The 21,188-nt window shown below is 38.3% G+C and overlaps 1 protein-coding gene across 2 annotated transcripts in view; it reads left to right on the top strand.

Moving 5' to 3' along the window:
* Window positions 1-21,188, top strand: part of LOC126277185 (suppressor of fused homolog) — a 128,777-nt gene that overhangs the window by 72,660 nt on the left and 34,929 nt on the right. For both annotated transcript variants that reach the window (XM_049977337.1, XM_049977338.1), the window contains exons 2-3: window positions 12,986-13,078; window positions 19,533-19,711. In XM_049977337.1, coding sequence (XP_049833294.1) covers window positions 12,986-13,078; window positions 19,533-19,711 — 272 coding nt within the window. The remainder of the gene's footprint in view (window positions 1-12,985; window positions 13,079-19,532; window positions 19,712-21,188) is intronic.

Below are 21,188 nucleotides of genomic sequence, written 5' to 3'. Positions count from 1 at the left end.
GAGTGCTGTTCGTCGGTCTGGGGTCCATACCGGTGGCATTAGCGGGAGAAAGTTTCAAAGAAGAGCTAAACAGTTCGTAACGGACTTCTTTAGTCAGCGTGAGAGTCACAGAAAGTTTTAACAAACTGAAGTGGGAGACGTTAAAAGAAAGACTGTGCATCGTGAAGCGCTGTAGTGCTCATTTACAGCTTTCTTAAAGCGCGCACTAAAGCGAATGGGATAAGTCGCGTGTATTATAGATGCGCCACAAAGTGCGCATTAGTACTGCACGCACCGAGGGCAAGTAGTAAATGAATACCGGTTTCGAAATTAATTGAGGATAAGCGAGGATAATCATCGATTCCATGCGCAACTGAAATTAACGAAGCAGGACGCTGTGATAAGAAGAGCAATTACTTCCTCCGAGTTATCGGCAACTAGATTCAATGTCACTGTTGAATCTAAGTCTGTTAAAAAGTATTTGAGTACTGGCTCAATTACATTTCTTTTCGGCAATACACGGAACATAGAGTTGTTATATTCTTTTTATAGCGTCCACTGTTGTATATCTCTTCTAACGTACAGCTTATTTCGTTTACTTCTGTGGAACGTTTGTTTCTGTTGTACTAATTCTTATTTCTGATTTCAAGGAGACACTACTTGATGTTCATGTTGTCTACTGTAACACTTGTGTGTTCTTTGCACCAAGTTGCCAAATTCTGCCTTCTCTTTACTAGATATCACTTTGTAAGCGCTTCGAGGGAGCCGTGTACTGCATCACTGCAGACGTCATCGACTCTGGTGAACACGCGCGAAACTGAATGCTTCGTCTTTTATCGGTAACATCCTTCTAACATCGCATGTGCACTATGGATTCCATGCAACTTGCAGCAGCAAGGTGGGGATAGCGAGGTAGCCAGTCTGCACAACGCTGTAGACTCTTTTTTTGCGCACTGTAAACATGTAAATAGGTTTCCTGAATGAGATTTTTCACTCTGCAGCGGAGTGTGCGCTGATATGAAACTTCCTGGCAGAGTTCGAGTCTCGGTCGGGCACACAGTTTTAATCTGCCAGGAAGTTTCATGTAAATAGGTATTTACCCACAAAATAGGTATTTACCCACAAAATTGCGGTAGGCTGCGTTCCACAGTTTACTACTTTCTCTTACATATATCTTGTGGAATGAGGATAGCCTGGGGAAGGGGGAGCAAGGAAGTTCGAATGGCAGCACTGGAAGAATGGAGTCAGTGGATAGAGGGCTCGTGTTTCACTGATTTCGTCTCCTGTGTGGCTCTGGCCTCACATACCCCAAACAGGACCGTTCCCAAATCGTGAATCATAGATGCAAACATAGGTAAAAATAAAAGTTTAACTTGAAATGCTTAAGGCCGCTCGCGAAAAACAGAAAATCCCGGCTCGAGTCACAGTCGGGGACAGATTTTCGATTCTCCCAACATATTCTCAAAATCAATGACTCGTCTGAGCGACAATTTCACTTTTGAGGGTGAGCGAACTAAGATATTTATCGAAAGGTTCCCATAACTCCCTTTCGAACGGCGCATCTGAGCTGCTTGGCGACCGCGTGAGTCACGAACCAACACGCCCCAGAGCAAAGCGAAACGAGTTTTTATGGCTGGGCCTCGGTGAGACATAGCAGGAGGCGTATCGGCAACAGTAGCCGCTGACGCACACGGACCGCCTGCCCACCCCCTTCCCCTTTTTGCTTGCGGCGGATTCGGCATTTCAAGTTGGGTGCCTCGGGGGAGGCATCCCCATGATTAGGGATCGCTTCAAACTGCTGGCGCGGCAGTTCTATGAACTGTCGTCCCAGTCAGACAACAGGTTAATAGCAAACCTGGGTACCCAGGAGCACAGGAGGGGGACCACACGATGGCCCGACATGCTTCGGCAGTAATCGCCAGTGGAAACACTCACGACCACTGTTGGAGCAAATTCAGACACACTACACACGCACACAACACTCATGTGACACATAGGACACACACAACACGTTAGGCCATCAGAGACACAAATACAATTAGGATAAACAGGAATAACAATTGGGTTTAGCCTGTAAAACCACAGGGCACTTAGGATGTCCCTTAGGATAAGAGTCGCTCGCTCGCCTCGGGGGAGGCGGAACATGTGTGCTGCGGTGTGGCCTGGCCTGCATCCTGAAGCCTCGCGGGTGGTCGCCGTGTAGGCCACATGTCATTTTTAAGTCGCCCGTTGCTCCGTCATTATTGTATTTCTCCTAGCTTCTAATTTCCACTGCGGGTTCACTGAGTCATGGCCATCGGTCGGGTAGGTTGTTCCTCCATTTGTACACCGGCAACCCGTTGTGCCCGAGTTACGACAAGGGAAGCGTACACCAAACGGTTCAGATTTTTTTTTTTAATCTTTCGCCGGTTGTACATGCTTTTTACATGCTTAAATTTAACGAATGCAGCTTGCATATGCCACGGGACAACCGGAAAATCGAGGAAAAATGCGGGTCTGTCTTCCTTCGGGAAAAAACTGAGGGTTTTTTAGTTTTCGGGAAATTATTCATTGTTTTAGTATTCAGTTAAATTTCCGTATTTTTGACCGGTAAAATCTGATACTCTAACAAAAAAAAATATTTTAGTCCGCCACGGAAGAATAACACTGCAGCAATAAAACATAAACGAGATAATAGCACCAAAATAAAGCTTTGATTGTGAAGGAAGTGCGGAATTTACAACAACAAAACACAGTGCAAACACATAACCGTCTACCTACAGCACAATACGTTAAAAGGTTTAAGACGAAGACTGTGCCGAGCGGTTGTAGGCACTACAGTCTGGAACCGCACAGCCGCTACTTTCGCAGGTTCGAATCCAGCCTCGGGCGTGGATGTGTGTGACGTCCTTAGGTTAGTTAGGTTTAATTAGTTCTATGTTCTGGGGGACTGATGACCTCACAAGTTAAGTCCCATAGTGCTCAGAGCCATTTGAACTTAGTAACAACAAACTGCTTTCTGGTAACGTATTGTCGCAACTGTTATCATTTCTAACAGGTCGTGGGATAATATTGCGAATAGTGGTTTCAGAAGCATTACTCCCGAAGTAAATTTTCTTTTATGCAAGATAAATTACGTTATGTGTGAGAGTGTGCAATGTGCATTTGACTCTCATTCAAAACTTAACGCTTTGAGGACCAGCCGCTTAGAAAAATTTCAGGTCTAGAAAAGCATCCATTCATGCCATAATTTAAAATTTTACGGGCTCATTTGTGCTTATTATATCTTAAAGCATAACAGACGCTGAAGACACCAAACTATGATGTTAGTTTTTATTAAAGAGTAACACACGCTAAGAAACACCAAGCTACAAGGTTAGTTTTTCATATTTATTTTAGTTCTTTAATAGATCATGTGACATAGGCTAACAAAAGCACTTCTGAATCTCAATTTCAGTAACTGGGAAGCTACCATGCTGTATTTGGTAGAATTTTATTTATACTTTCATAATACCGAAATATGCAGTGTAAATGTTCCTGCGCATTAAATACCTTTCCAAAACACATTGTTTCTTACTGGGTTTTGTTTCCTAGAAGGTGGGAAATTCTATGCTGGTGCATAAAACCTTTACCATTTAAAGGATTGGTAAGCTTTCCAACTCCATGTATATTGTCGCTTAACACTGAATAAAAGTGTACATTCACCTGGAGAGAAAGTGTATTTTCACCCAGGAAGAAGTGTGCTTTAGCTGGGAAACCTGGGAATCGTTGTTTCTTGTCTGTGTATACACCCTGGAATGATGCTCTAGTACGGTGCACTTCTCATTCAGCTCTAGTACAGAGCACTTTTCATTCGTTTTAGAAAAATTGAGATTAAGAGTTTGTTAAATACCATATGAGAGCACCAGCCGATGAGCAGTGGTGTTAGCACAGCTGAGTTAAGATTGATTGACTCATTGTCAGTGGAACAGGGAAAGTAGTGACAAAGTAGAGGGAATGACAGAATGTCACTGAAGACATTGAAGATGTGTGTAGCAAGGTAGGTAGTCAACATCTCACCCAAGATGTTTGTGAATAAAGCTCTGCCGTGGTTTCAGCTGCCATGGATATATATATGGTTGTCATTTTGATCAGTGTTAACCTGGAATGTAAACTTGGTGTCCAAGTAACAAATGTTACCATCTTCTGGCAATTAAAAAGTGTTTCTTTCAGTGGTTTATTCGTTATTCTCGTTCATATGTCCTTACAAATGTTTCCACGTAGTTTCATTGTCGTATGATCACTCATTTTTCATGAGGGCCCTCCCAAGTAGTGATAGTTAAATTATAACCACCCTGTATAAAGAAATATTGATTAAATGAATATCTGTTTGTGAACACATTCAAGCACTTATTGCAAATACAGCTCCATATGGAGGATTAAAGGGGAAAAATGACTTGCAGCTGCTCAGTGGTAGACGCTCTCAGAACCACGTTACTTCTAATACTTGCTTATAATTTTGATTTGGCAGAAGGGTACACAAAAGCTAATAATTGTCACCTTTTGATTTTGTCTGTGTCAGTTACCACTGAACAATATTTGCAAGTGATTGTAGTTACATCTTAGTTACCGAGTGAGGTGGCGCAGTGGTTAGCACACTGGACTCGCATTCGGGAGGACGACGGTTCAATCCCGTCTCCAGCCATCCTGATTTAGGTTTTTCGTGATTTCCCTAAATTGTTTCAGGCAAATGCTGGGATGGTTCCTTTGAAAGGGCATGGCCGATTTCCTTCCCAATCCTTCCCTAACCCGAGCTTGCGCTCCGTCTCTAATGACCTCGCTGTCGACGAGACGTTAAACACTAACCACCACCACCACATCTTAGTTATATGTTTTAGATTACAGTACTTACAGGATTGCATTTTTTTAAGGGTTTTATAGTCAATTTCATATTCATATTTCTTGGGATGTTCATTCATCTTTTGCTCTTTAGGAATTTAATCTTTTGTTGAAATTATGAGACATCACATTTTAATCCTCTTTTGCAGTTTACTGCAAGGCTGAAAACTTTTGCCTTTTACTGAACACTGGTTGTTGACAGGATGTTATGCCTCTTGGGCAGCCTTTATTAAAGATGATTTTTGGGCACTTTAGTCATTTCAGAAACTATCAACACCAGCATAACATGTTTCCCAATAAGTATGTCATAAGCTAATGAGAGCCAAAGAAAGTCAAGACACATGATTATGTAAAAGTAGTATTTTATAGTAAGACATTGTAAATATTCTGACAAAGGCATTACAAAATTTATATTGGAGCTACTGATTGTTACAACTCTTTTAGTGACACACATTGTTGCTTAGCAACAGATATCTAAAAGCAATGGTTTAGATGTTTGTTTGAAAATTATGTGCTTCAAAATCAAATGCAAACAAATGTAACATACCGTTGAAGGTAAAAATTTTTTCAGTTCTCTGTCAGCTCTCTGCAAATAATGTGCAGGCTGAATACTTGCTGCTTTGGACTTCTGTCACTGAGGAATGGAGCCATTGCAATTGCCTGGGGACTTTCCGCAGTCTCTTTTGTGGCTCTCCTGATGGAGGTTGTGAATCCCTGGATCCACAAGACCTATGACACGGACTACAATTCCACGGCATCATGGATGTTCATAGGCTGGACACTTGTGGACATATTTGCAAATATAGGTCTATTGGTTGGCATTTATAGCTGCCGCCCCAGGCTATTCATATTTTGGCTGGTGGTATGTGTTTTGAACATCGGCATGACACTGTGGGACCTTACCTATTACGTTCGATATTCCAAGGCAGGCAACCTGTTCAGCCAAATCACAAGTTCAGCACTTATCCTGGAGTTCTGGATTTACATGTTCATTGTGATCTACAATTATTACATGGATCTGGAAGGCTACAGCAGGAATGCAAGCCTTGTAAATCTCTTAAGTGGATGACGTTTGAATTTAGTGCAGTGTTATGTTGACATTGAAATTGTGAGTGCAAAGTGATTATACAACCACTGAATGAATCAGCATAGAAGTTTGTCTGATAAAACTTCTATGTGCCTTTCAAAGGAACTGTATGTGATCTGGAATAAATTCATTGTAATATATTGCTGTGTGAAGTGTGTTCTATGTATACTGGGTGAATAATATATTTGTTTTGGAAATGTGTTAGTGGTGTATTGTCTTTTTTGTCATCAGTTGCAATGTGGTACTATTTATCAGCTTTTAACAAACAAAATTTAGAAAGCGAGTCACCTGTGATTTACAGTGGACCTTTAGAGTTTATTACTACTATCTTCCTGAGATGTATTGGACTTATAATAGTGCCAACACAAACTGCTGTGGGATGAACTCTATAGGAACGTATTTAATTGTAATGTGAGAAATTATACTTTAATTACTTCTGACATTATTCATGCATGTTTACATGCATTTGTTAGTTGAACTTTTAAAAGTCTGAAATTTGTAATTCTTATCATCTTTGCCAGAACACAAATAACAGAGAACGAAATTAAATCAAACTTTGAAGATTAACAGCATAAAGGAACAATTATACATATTGTGGACAGGAAAACAAGGAATAGAACTTACCATATTTCCAGCCATTTTGAAAAATAGAAACAATCTGTTTGCAGTTCAGAAGCTTCATTTAACTTTCAGTTTAAAATTCATCAAAAAGCCAACTGAAATCTGTTATGTTACAGCCACAAATCTTGTTAGTGATTTGTTAAATTTGAGCATGTACTGGTAATAAACATTGTGCTGCAGGTGACTGCAAGTCAGTGTAGATTACTCGAAACTATTCTCTTAAAGATATGATACAGATGTTACATCAAGTTTCTGCTGACGACATCCTTGTATAAAGTTCTCTTAATCTACAGACTATGGGCAGATCTCAGTTAAAACCATCTTCTTTGTCATCTCCTGACAAAGAAGATAGTTGTTTTCTTCAAGTTTTAATTCAGATTTGACACAGTCTGCACATTTATAACATTTTATATAATGAGGCATATATTGATGGACATACTAGTTTAGGAGAAATACACATATCTTTCATGAAGAACGTGTTTGCAGAACCTAGCAGAGAATGCAGTCAATGATCACAATATATTTTGTGTTGATGGAAATCGGTACTACACAAAAAACTTTTGTGAAAATCACAGTGCTGAGAAAGAATTACCCAAATGATTGAGAACTTGGAGAAGGTGTGGAACAGTGTTCCAGCAACAAGTGATTGAAATATCCAAGATATCACAGATGTTTAGATCAGCAGATGTGTGACTTGAATGGTCAGAACTATAGCAAGCACAGTATGTGGAGAGCCATCAGACTAATCTGAAATTTAAAAGCAAGTGTAAGTATGCCAACAAATAATATGTATCAACATCAGTATGCTTGTGCAAGACAATCAACAGAGAAAATCTGTATGCATCCTGGGTAGACAAGGAGCCATTATTATTCTTATTTGTCCAGAAGGGACTCCATTAGGAATTTCAAAGCAGTGTTTGTTGGGAAGTATTTGTAATCGAAAGAATTTTTGTCATAAACAGTCTTGATAGCCAACTGTATGAACTGTGAAATTGTTATTCCATGCAGCATATGTTTTCAATTTTCTTTGTTTTACACCAATCACTGTTGTGGCCCAAAATACGCAGCATATGTTTTCAATTTTCTTTGTTTTACACCAATCACTGTTGTGGCCCAAAATACAAAAATCCTTATGCACATCACCATTGCCACAGTGTGAAACTTTTACAGTTGTGAAATTCCCAGAGTGAATTGTAAAGCCATTTCAGTTGATGGAACAAGTGTATGAAATGGAGAGATTGTATTGAAAAACAAATTAAGTGTAGTGACATTATACTGTAACGGAACTGCCAAATAGACCTCATTTTGTTATGTTATACACTAGTATTGTGTTAAAAAGCATTTGCTTAATATAATACTAGATTAGGTGTTGCGATCAATAATCGATATCAAAATTGTATGTTCTTATTAGCTTATGACTGTGATCTTTGGTCTACAACGGGTTTTCAGCCACTTGATTTTTGGCCGCAGTTGAGTGTAGTTGTTTTTCGAGTCTTGGCAATAAATGTGTGTTTTTGTTACAAAGAAACCATGGAATAATTCATCATGATTTCATTATTGCGGTGATTATTAAAAAACCCGCACCTTTTCTTGGACGTAGAGCAGCAAAGGAATTATTGCCTAGACAACGAGAAGCCACATGGACAACACAGACTCAGCAGCATCAACAAAGGAGACATCATGGCCAGCTCTAAAAAAGTACTATACAGTTATTAGCCACACTGTAACGGTGTCCTTATGGAGATAACTTTTCCAGCATAGTAGAGAGGGGTCATGAAAATACCCAGAATGGAAAGAGCTATATGGAACCACAAAAATTTTCAGGCAATACAAAAATAATGCATAATATCACACTAGTGACCAGAATGCCTCTGCACTAATAAATGCCTAGTATTGGATTGTAAATTAGACAAACTAGAAGCTTTAGAGCCAAGAATAATGAGAAAGTCTGGAGATAGAAAAGCTATGATGAACTATATAAAAACATAGAAAAAAATAATGAGGAAAATACTAAGAAAAAGAAGTGATTTATATTTTTTTGGACATTTACAGGTGAATGACGATAGACTGACAAAAAAGAAAATTCTTTAAATATATTTTGAAAAATAAATTGGCAACAAACTGGACCCAAGAAATTTAAAAAGAATTAAAAATGTATATCATGAAAGCAGAAGAAGCAACACAAAGATATTTTCAGAATGCACGTGTTAAATTTAGACAAAATTCCATGACAGAAGCACTAAGAGAGCAGGTATGAAGAAAGAAAAGGAAGGTAGGATAAAAGTATAGAAGAACATTGGTGGAAAGTTCATTTACTTATCTACAAAATCATGTTAATGATCTGGGATACAAGTTATAGTAGTACATAGCTAAAAGAGCATAAACCTTTTTGTTACATAGATTCTTAAATGTACATGCACTTATAAGACAGAATATACACACATTTACATTACAGTAGTTCCTAAGCAGCAATCTACTTTAAAATACAAAGTCAACATGAGCATTATTATTACTTAATCTCCTTCACGTTCATGGTTAATACCTGATGGACAAAATTAGTTACAGGTGACATATATTAGTCTCCATAAATTCAGCAACAGAATAAAAATAGTACTGGAACATTATATTGGTAGCATTCTCCTTGATTTTTTTGATTGAGCAAGGTATGCTGCTTATGACCCTCATACTGTCATGGCGTTTACTCAGTCTCCGATATGTCAGATGAGTGTTACCATCACTGCAGGTGTGATAATCAAGTATGTCACTATTTTTTTATACAGATGGAGATCCCTATTTATAAATGAAACTCTCTAAGATGTATATGATTAGATTATGTATTACTCCCAGTTTTTAAAGATTGGCTTGCTAGGTGTATGTGGTGGTACTCGAATCATGATCTCAACAATTTGCCTCTGTACAACAAATATTTGCTTGTATGTTGACCCCAGAAAGGAATGCCAAATGAGATGACTGAGTTGACTAATGGAAAGTACACAGTTTTAATGGAGTCAAGTCACACCTTTGTTGGAGAACTCAAAAGTCATAGCAGAGGCTACTCAGTTGACACATTTGTTTCTCTCTGTGGATATTCCTTTGTTAGTTTGTTGTCTATTCAGAGCCCCAAAAATTTAGTCTCACTGACCTGTTTGATAACTTTCTTGTCTATGGCTAATGATTCTATACATGTTGTAGGGACTGTTTATGAACAAAATATCATCTGCTTTTTCCATGTTAAGTAAGAAGTTGTTTTCATAGAGCCAGTGTAGGAGCCCTCTCACAGCTGTCAATTATGTTGGATCTCATCAGTTGTGGAGAAATGTTGCCCACTGTTTGATAGTTATGACTGAAAACATTCACTACAAACAACTCGTATACTGTAAGTGTCCAATTTACTTAGAAGCAGTGGGTGGTTGGCTAGATCAAAGACCTTTGTCAGATCACTGAAAAGGCCAGAAGCCTAGTGTTTTTGATTAAGTGCAGCAAATAAAATGGGAGCCTCATTGGTGGATTTATTTTTACTATAGCCAAACTGTTGTGCTGTTAGTAGGGCGTTTTTTCAAGAAAGGATGTTACTCAAGTATGTACAATTTATTATTATTTTGGACACAGTTGGAAGGAGGGATATAGGTTGGTACTTTTTAACCGCATGCTAGTCCCCATCTTTGTTTAGTGGGACAGTTGTCAGTGGTTGAGGAAAAATGCTACTACCTAAGAAGCAGTTAATTATGTTCCAAAGTGGTCTTCTTATTTCGTCAGTGAACCATTGTATTACATAGCTAGCTAAACCACAAGGCCAAACAAGGAGGAATTTTCATATTCTTAATAAGTAGGGGAAGCTCATTCAAAGTATTAAAAAAAGTGATTTGTTAGATCTTTTACACTTGAGGGGAGGGGGGGGGGGGGAGATTATGTTGTTGGAGAGGGACCAACTGAAAGACTCATAGCTATTCCAAAAAAGTGTTTATTTATTGTATCAAAAATACGTTTGGTATCTGATAATTATTGGCCATTGCATTGAAGAGATTCTGAGCTTTTCTATTTTACATCAGTTTGTAAAGTTTTTCTCTCAATATTTCATACGGCTTCACATTTGATAGTACAGTCATCTATGTAGGCTTCATTTGCTAGTTGTTTGATTGTATGAAGGATATTCTTGTACAGTTTGAAACAACTGTGGAAATTTGGATCATCTGTTTTATACTTTGCTCATAGAGTGACCTCTTGGTCTTACTTTATATTCTTACACCCTTTGTGAACCAAATATTATCTGTTTTCCTGGTTGAATTTTGTACTTTGATTTGGTTTACTGCAAATCCACATTGAAATGATGAGCCAGTATGTCAAGGAATAGTGAAGTTTTCTTATCTTCATTATTTTCCTTGTAAACGATATCCCAGGAATGAGATTGAAGTAAATTTTTAAACATGATGATATTGATAGAGTTTTTGATCTGCCTTCTGTAGATGAAAATAGGTGAGGACCTGTCTTTTGTTTGTCCTAAAACAAGCCATAACAAGATACCCTGATGGTCTGAGTCCATTGGACCAGCTCAGGATATTAATAAATAGGACAGAATTTGGGTCCAGGAATATTGCTTCTGTAAAACTACTTGAGTTACATTGTAATTCTTGTTGGAACTTTTACTATGTTTTGGTTATTGACAGTTACTACCAGGACAATGACATTGTTCACGATATGTGAAATGTTACCTAAATTTACGTTAAAATCACCAAACAATATGATATGTGACTCTTTCAAACCTGTTCAGAAACTGTCATATGTTGTCATCAGGAGAAGGGTAAATACAGATTATCATCACATTAGGCTGGTTAATTGCTATAGCCCTGTGCTCAAAATGTTTCTCAGTATGTAGGTGGTCAGGTTTGTTGCATGTGCCAAATACTGTGTCCTCCTTAGCTAGTATTAGACAGCCACTTCCCCTCCCTCCCTTTTGCTGTTACATTGGCAGAAACTGTTACCAGTTGTATAATTTGGAAAGTTGAAGAATGACATGTTTTTATTTTTGAGCCACTGCTCTGTGGAACAAATTAAATCTACCTTGATACTGCTGCCTGACTAGTAGACTTCAACTTCTAACTTTTTATTATTTGTTGATTGGATATTTTGATAAATATATAACTAAAGCTGAGTCTGTATGGCCTGTATTTCTATGTTGCGTTCCCATGTTATTTTATTATGTTTTGGCCAAACTCCATGAGGATTGGTCCACTCTAGTAGTTTTCGTATGAAGGAGAGCCCAAGACAATAAAAGCAAATGAGAAGGAAGTGAAATTGCCATGTGGTACCTAGTTGGGAAGGACAGGGGAGGGGGGGGGGGGCAGTAACAGACATCATTAATAATTATTTTACTATTCTTGTTGAACAACACTAATGAAGAACTGAAGTATCAAATAAAACAGGTAACGAGACAGAGAACATTCAGCTAGCAATGGTGTTTGATGACATTAATTGTTTGTTGTTACTGTCTTCAATCAGTGATCAAAACAAATTGTTTACAGGTTGTATATGCGTGTAACATTACAGATCTGATTTAACTTCTTTATGCATTTTAAACAGAAAGGTAAACAAATTCTTAAGATCCTGAACTTAAAACAGATATTTTGTTTTTCAGAATGATTGGAAACTTGCTCATTTTTACACTCCACCTTTTATTTCCCTTGCTTGCCAGAACATGTATTCTTTTTCTTTTATTCCAATAATCTTAAATGTTTGATCTGATGTTGTTCTCTATTTTTAACCTCAAGGATTCTGTTTCTGTGCTCTGTTGTGCAGGTGTTTGGCCCCAAATGTTCTTTCAGAGATGCGGCTTCTCTCCTTGTAGCACTAAAAAGTTTATGAAATGTGTATTCTGTCAAGATGGGATTAATTTTTTTAGCATATAAATGAAGACACCAAGAATATATATAACATATTGCAAATTTGCCTTGTTTTTACTGTTATGTTCTATGCTTTTATTCTCAGTTGCATCCATTGTCCATGCATCACACAATTTTTGGGGCACCTATGACATACATAACAGATTTTCACTGTGCTTGGTTTTTATGCCTTTTTCCCCCTCCCAATCAGATATTTGTAATTTTCAAAGTTCAGTGCCCATTTCGCTTTTCAACACTTCACTCTGCTTTTCCTTTTTGTATAACTTTGGTAGAAATTGACAGCTGCTATCACCAGCTAGTCGTGAATTGTAAACATTAGTGCAAAAATGTAATGTTTCTGTTCCACATTACATTGTCATGAAAACAATGGTCTTGTCCACTGCACATCCTCTAGTGGTCTCATGCTTTTTCACCTTTGCCAACCCTAGTGTTCTTCCCATAACTCTAGTTTGCAATGTGATAGGAAATGTGATACCAGGAGAGTACAATATTTTGTTGTAAACATTTTCTAATTATTCATGAAAAATTATTTTTTGATTTTCAGGCTTGGTGGACCTGATCCTCTGGATTATATAAGCATGTATTCTAATCCTGGTGTCCCAGAAAAGAATATCCCTCCACATTGGCATTATATCAGGTAAGTGTCGTGAATAACTGGTTCCCACAGTCAGGTAATTTTGTCGACTTGAAAACAACAGACTTTCATTTGGATGTTAGTGGCTGTTGATACTGAGGTTGACATAAATGTAACATATGCTCAATTATTACACATTCTTTTGTGAAATAATTCTGTCTACTTTTTATTGTAGCGCATATTAAGCGTTCGTACCATTATATTCGCTGTTGTAGGTTGGGAATGGTGACTGCTTGTTCACCTCTGTATGAGCTGTTATTTACGTGATATTATGTGTGCCGTATAGATACCTACAAGGTTGGAGAATATTCATAAATTCTGCTTTGAAAGTTTTTAAGCACATTCTAGTCTTTTTCTTAGAGTGTGTGTCATTTGAGATTTTTCAAGGGTTCTGTTAACACTGTCTAACTAGTCTAACAAACGTGTGAACCATTTGCGCAGCCCTCCTATATACAGGTTGTTACAAAAAGGTATGGCCAAACTTTCAGGAAACATTCCTCACACACAAAGAAAGAAAATATGTTACGTGGATATGTGTCCGGAAACGCTAACTTTCCATGTTAGAGTTCATTTTATTACTTCTCTTCAAATCACATTAATCATAGAATGGAAACACACAGCAACAGAACGTACCAGCGTGGCTTCAAACACTTTGTTACAGGAAATGTTCAAAATGTCCTCCGTTAGCGAGGATACATGCATCCACCCTCCGTTGCATGGAATCCCTGATGCGCTGATGCAGCCCTGGAGAATGACGTATTGTATCACTGCCGTCCACAGTACGAGCACGAAGAGTCTCTACATTTGGTACCGAGGTTGTGTAGACAAGAGCTTTCAAATGCCCCCATAAATGAAAGTTAAGAGGGTTGCGGTCAGGAGAGCGTGGAGGCCATGGAATTGGTCCGCCACTACCGATCTATCGGTCACTGAATCTGTGGTTTTGATTAGCGTACGAACACTTCGACTGAAATGTGTAGGAGCTCCATCGTGCGTGAACCACATGTTTTGTTGTACTTGTAAAGGCACATGTTCTAGCAGTACAGGTAGATTATCCCGTATGAAATCATGATAACGTGCTCCATTGAGCGTAGGTGGAAGAACATGGGGCCCAATCAAGGCATCACCAACAATGCCTGCCCAAACGTTCACAGAAAATCTGTGTTGATGACGTGATTGCATAATTGCGTGCGGATTCTCGCCAGCCCACACATATTGATTGTGAAAAATTACAATTTGATCACGTTGGAATGAAGCCTCATCTGTAAAGAGAACATTTGCAGTGAAATGAGGATTGCCACATTGTTGGATGAACCATTTGCAGAATTGTACCCGTGGAGGCCAATCAGCTGGTGATAGTGCCTGCACACACTGTACATGGTACGGAAACAACTGGTTCTCCCGTAACACTCTCCATACAGTGACGTGGTCAATGTTACCTTGTACAGCAGCAACTTCTCTGACGCTGACATTAGGGTTATCGTCAACTGCACGAAGAATTGCCTCGTCCATTGCAGATGTCCTCGTCATTCTAGGTCTTCCCCAGTCACAAGTCATAGGCTGTAATGTTACGTGCTCCCTAAGACGCCGATCAATTGCTTAGAACATCTTCCTGTTGGGACACCTCCGTTCTGGAAATCTGTCTCGATACAAATGTACTGCGCCACGGCTATTGCCCCGTGCTAATCCATACATCAAATGGGCATCTGCCAACTCTGCATTTGTAAACATTGCACTGACTGCAAAACCACGTTCGGGATGAACACTAACCTCTTGATGCTACATACTGATGTGCTTGATGCTAGTACTGTAGAGCAATGAGTCGCATGTCAACACAAGCACCGAAGTCAACATTACCTTCTTTCAATTGAGCCAACTGGGGGCAAATCGAGGAAGTACAGAACATACTGACGAAAATAAATGAGCTCTAATATGGAAATTAAGCGTTTCTGGACACTTGTCCACATAAGATCTTTCCTTTATTTGTGTGTGAGGAATGTTTCCTGAAAGTTTGGCCATACCTTTTTGTAACACCCTGTATATGCTCACTTTCTCTTGTTAGTGCAAATCCCATACACAAATATTGGCCATACTAGTGTTTCCTCAAAGTATGCAGTGTTTTAGGTTTATAGACATCACAGATGATGTTTGGTGACTGGCTAATATTCCATCTAGTCTTAGTTGGTGTAGGACATATTCATGAAAAAACAATACCGTTATCATGTGAAGAGAAAAGTAGATTAGAACATGTGAAGTGGATTATAGATTTGAGTTTTTAATACAGGTACAGGCTGGACCATCAAGCTGTGCAATTCTCAGAAATGTATGCTATAACTACTATTTGGGCGTTCCAGCAGTAGAATTACATGTTATAATACCAGTGAGTGATCCCCCTTCAAACTTCATGACCACTATATAATTATATTAGTTTGGGTTCCTTAGTTTGTGGTGTAACCAACAGTCAGATTCATCCACATCTCCTGTATCCAAGATTCTCTGGCTCTTTCATTCAATTGACATAAAAGATAAAAGAACGCTCTTTCAAGTTTTAATATATTCACGAAAGTCACCTCTTTGGCGTGGTGACAAAAAACAGACCAGTTTGTCGGTCACTATTTAGTGAGTACCTTACTCAAAGTGATAATGAAACCAAGCTACCGTAAGTACAGAAATCAAGTTACATAGGAAACTAATGACACAGAACTTCCCTTGAGACATATGAGGCAGTAGTCAACATGTAGGAAGCGTGAAAAGCTATAATGAGATTACAGAGTTAGATTTTTCCCTCAAAACAAGTTAAATGGGAGTGGATCTCCGTAGGAAGTTTGGGATGATTGAATTGTGCAGTGTATGTGAGTAAAACATATTGTAATCACTATTTAAGAAGTACTGTACTCAAAGTGAAAATGAAACCAAGGTACCATAAGTACAGAAAACATGTTACATAGGAAACTCATTACATAGGAAACTCATTACATAGAAATTCCCTAAAGGTACCTCTTTGTAAATGTAAATCTAGTACCTCCTGCCGCGTAAGTCGAACACGCGCCAGAACAAAGGGACCCGCTCTGCCCTAGTCCAGTCAGTCTGGTACTCGCTCTGGATTGTGTCTCTATCTCGGTGGTACTGCTTCCTGGTTGTTGCTCGTTGTTGACATTTGCCCGGCTCTGGTTCCAAGTGGATTTACTGTTGGTGTTTGGTGTTGTGGTTTCTTCAAGCCTCCATTTTTTAAAATCTCTTCCTTGTTGTGTCGCTCACAGTCGGTCATTATCGGTTGTTGTCGGTTGTTGTTGGTCTGTCGTCTGACTCATCCTTGTGTTTACCCGGTGGTGCGTGCTCCACCACTGGTGGCTTCCCCGCCTGGCGGCTCCGACCTCGCAACCCAAGGCGTTCCCACGGTTAGTTTTGGTTACTACAGTAAATGTTATCAGAATCCAAAAGATTGAACATCCCATGATAGCCTACTTAAAATGTTTTGGAAACCAATATTTTTGGAAACCAGTATTAAGTGAAGTCCTTTTTCTTTCTGTCCTTATGTGATTGGAATGGGAAGAAACTGCAACATGGAGTACCAAGCTATGTACCATCTGCCATGCAATTTAAAATGGTTTGCGAGTGTATGAAGATGTTAATTGTTTGTGGCACATTGTACATTCTTTTAGAGCAGCAATGAAGAATTTGACTTTTTTTTCACGTAGTTAGGTGTATGAACCAGTTGAATACTTCACAAGCCCACATCTCATACCACTTCATTTACCTTACATGAGAATATATGGTTGAGGCCCTCCTGAAGCTCCTTACTTGTGCCATATTCAAAAGGGGGACATAAGCTGTAATGCACTGTCTTCATCAGACTTTATTTTGTAACTGTCATGTTGAACAGGTGCTATAGATTTTTTAAATTAAAATGAATTTTTTCATAAATGTTCTTTGTCAAACTTCTGTTTCCACTATTTGAAAGTTATTGTGAAGTAAGGGCCAACAGCTTTGCCACACAAGCAACATCAGTTCCTGTCAGATCACCAAAGTTAAGCCGTGTCAGATTTGGATAGCACATGGAGTGGGGACTGCCAAGGGCTGTTGGCAAGCAGGTGCACTCAACCCTTGTGAGGCCAATTGAAGAGCTGCGTGATTGAGACTTAGCGACTCCAGTCACAAAAACTGGCAATGGCCGGGAGAGCTGAAATGACCAGGAGGGCTATGTACTGACCGCATACTTCTCCATATTCGCATCTGGTGATGCCTGTCAGCTGAGGTTGACGTGGCAGTCAGTTGGTACCATTGATCCTTCTGATCCTGTTCAGAGTATATTGTGGAATAAGAGAGAAACTGAGAAAAGTATCAGAGAGCTGCTGCATTTTATGGATTGCATTACACTAGTGAAATATAAATATGTAACTGATATTGTATCCGTTGACAGATTACATTTTATGTCTTGTCTCCCATTGTTGTCAGAGTCGGGAATCCTCAGTTTTGGGGTCTGTGGGGAAGGAGATGTCTACTCCTCCTTTCCATTCGTCTACAATCTAACTTACTTTCCCCTGAAAAATGAACTAATAGTTCCTAAGTTAGGATAGTTTCTTAATAATTTTATGAGTGACTGTAGTCAGCAATTAAAATTTTGCCTTCTGATAATAATTACTGACCAGTGTCTTGTTTTCTTGTAATTAGTAACAAAATACTGAATGTGATGTGTATTCCCTATGACAACCGGGAAATCTAGGAAAACCATTGGAATTTTTTCATCCAGGAGAAATCTGGGGGGAAAAAACTGGGAACTTTTTAGAATGCAGGGAATTTTTCATTGGTTTAGTTTGCATTTAAATTTTTGTAAGTTCTACTGTTAAGAACTGATACTCCAACAAAACATTTTACTTTAATGTACTACTGCAGAATAATACTTCAGCAATAAATGAGAGAATATCACCAAAATAAAATTTAAATTGCAAAGAAAATGTACCATTTACTACAACGAAACACAGTACATACTCAAGTGTCAGCCAACGGCAAACTGTTCAAAGACAATGGAAAACTGTTTTTGACGCGTCTTTCTCATGGTCCTCATTTCAATGGGGATGATGTCACATCTGTTTAAATTTCTAACAGGTCACAGGAAAATATTGCGAATGGTGGTTTGTGAAGCATTGCTTGCAAAGCAAATTTCCTTTTACTCAAGATGAATTATGTTACGTGAGAGAATGTGTGATTAAGTTTTTAAATCACAGAGCATTAGACGCTCATTCGGAACTCAACAATGAGTACCATGTAGAAAAATTTTGGGTGCAGAAGACCAGCCATTTATGCCATTATTTAAAATTTTATAGGCCATTTCTGTTTTGGTATATCTTAAAGTGTAAAACATGGCAAGAAAGACCAATTTTTAAGGCTAATTTCTTATGTTTATTTTAGTAATTTCATAGATTACAACTTATGCAACAATGATGGCAAAAAGTATAATTATCCTTAAAAAAGTGTGAGATGAGTTCTTGAGCAGTCTCACACATAATTGGCTGCTCTGTGGAAAAGTCGAAATGCTTGACAGAACAGCCGGGTAGTCCACAAAATATTCAGTGCATAGCATTGAAATTTATATTTTTGCTTGTGAGAAATATTCAGTTGCTGCAATTTAAGCTGTGTTTTTAGGACCCTGCCTAGCTAAACCCTCAGATTAATACAGCAAAAGCTTTTGCTGACCGGTATTATATGTTGAAGCCTAGGTTCTCTTGTGGCTATGCTGTATGTGTATTAATTTAAACCATTGAATTTTCCTATTTGTGTGTTCGCGTTATTTAACAGTGATGTTGTTATTGGCTGACTACATCACATGTCCTATGCTCTGAATATCTGCCGTCATTGGCTGGCAAGATCAGCTGACACAAGCCATAATTGGCTGACAAAAGTGTGTCACAGGATTTCTGTAGCATTTGACAGAATTCCTGTTGCTGTGGAATTCCTGTTTATACTTTCATAATACAAAAATATGCAGTGTAAATGTTGCCACTCATGAAAGATGATTTCAAAACGGTTGTTGCTTGCAGTATTTTACTTCTTAAAGTGCTGGTGTATAAAACCCTGCACCATTCAAAGAATTGATAAGCTTTACAACACCTAGGGAAAGTATAAAGTCATCTAACATGGACATTCCCCAGTGGTATAGTGTATTTTCACCTGGGGAGGTGTATTTTTAACTGGGAAATACAGGACCCCCACTCTCTCTCTCTCTCTCTCTCTCTCTCTCTCTCTCTCTCTCTCTCTCTCTCTCTCTCTCTCTGACTGAATGCTGCTATGTTTCTCACACTTTTTTTGTTTCATTAATGTCATTAGGTGCTTTTGTTTTCTTCTTCATATTCATATTCTAAAGGTGTCGCTTGTTGGTTTATAACTATGTTATTTTAGTCTTGTGCTTCTTTGAATGTCATATGTTTAAAGGCAAAAAACTTGAATTTCTATCTACCAACAGCTTTGGCCTGTCAGATCTTCATGGTGATGGCAGAGTGCACGATATTACTGGTCCTGAATCACCTAGTGGTTTTGGTTTTGAGTTGACTTTCCGATTGAAGCGTGAACCAGGTGAAACAGCACCACCAACTTGGCCAGCAACAGTAATGCAGTCACTTGCAAAATACGTGTTCCAGTCAGGTATGTAGTAGTTGTTTCTACAATCTTAGTTTTTTTTTTTTTTTGTTGTTGTTGTTGTATGGGACAGAATAGTTCCTCACAAGAATCAATACTTGTGAATTCTTAGCTTATCATTTTCTTTGCTGAAAAGTGAAATGAGAGTTGACAGCATTTTCAAAACTTTTTCTATGTCACAGAGTTAAAATCACCAAGTACCCTAGGTTAAGGAAGGCACATAATGTCCTTGTCTGATACAGGTGAACTTGACATTCTTTGTAGTTTTCATATGATTGCTCAATACTATATTTCATTACTTGTTGAATGTTAGTAATGCCAATTGGAAGGCAGGATGAATATGTGCGTGTGCTTTTTTTTTTAATATTGCAGTGTAGGCAAATAAGTATCAGTAGTGTAATTGGGAAAATAAGTAAGCACTATGATGAGAGACCTTGGTACATGCCATCATTGCAGAAACTTTTACCATTGATATACATATGTCACAGAACAGGAAATGATTAAGAATGAGCATTTTTTTGGAAATAAGTTTTGTGTAAATAAAAATCACTAAAAACCACTGTTTCGTAAGAAGACATTTATATGACTGGTAATACCTGGAACAAAAATAATCCTACATATGAACCCACTGGTAATAGGGAAACTGGAATGAAATATGTGGGTATTTAATTTTCAAATTATGCAATTGTATTTGAAACTAGGAGAATATTTTGAATTGTGGTCAGCTTTGATAAGTTTACATGCTACAGCGCAGTATAATACTGTTTTATCCTTTGACGTAGCATGAATATTTTGCTGATAACTTTACTATTGCAACCAATAGGATCAGATCTGAGGATTGTTTAGGTGAACCAAAATTGGCCATTAAATATTTTTAAAGCAATCTACACAGACAAGAGAATCAGTTTTGTACCAAATGATTGTGGAATTTCTCCAAAGAGAGTATAATAATTTTTGCAGACTATACACTGGGCGATTATAAAAGAAAGAATAGATTTCAGTTATTTATTACAGAGAAACTGTGAAAGGTACAAACATATTGTAAATGTCGCTGGACGGAGGAAGGTTCGGTGTTTTATGTTCACACAGACACTGTACCATACACTCATTGTGAGCACCATGTTGTACTCAAGAAAGATGGAAACAGTAGTCCATTTCATTTCAGACATGAATCAGTATGTCCCTTTTTATTGAATCAACAGCTTCAGCAGTTCAGTTTCTCAGCTCTTGAAGAGCAGCTGCCATACGTGCGACACACTCTGTCTTTTATGTAATCCACAGAAAAAAAGATGTGAGGTCTTGTGGACTGGGAGGCCAAAAGAAATGAACAAGATCTTGTTGTCTAACAAGAAAAATGTTTTTCTTGTGATATAGTTGCTGTGTTGCTACAAACAAGCAATAGTGCAGCTGTGTTAAAACTTCGAGCCTTCCTCTATCCAGTGACATGCACAAGTTTTCTACCTTTTGTAGTCTTGTCTGCAAT

This window comes from Schistocerca gregaria, chromosome 1, assembly GCF_023897955.1.
Source record: "Schistocerca gregaria isolate iqSchGreg1 chromosome 1, iqSchGreg1.2, whole genome shotgun sequence".
Lineage (NCBI taxonomy): Eukaryota > Metazoa > Arthropoda > Insecta > Orthoptera > Acrididae > Schistocerca > Schistocerca gregaria.
The sequence above is the reverse complement of the archived record's forward strand: the minus strand, read 5'-3'. Positions and strand labels throughout refer to the sequence as shown.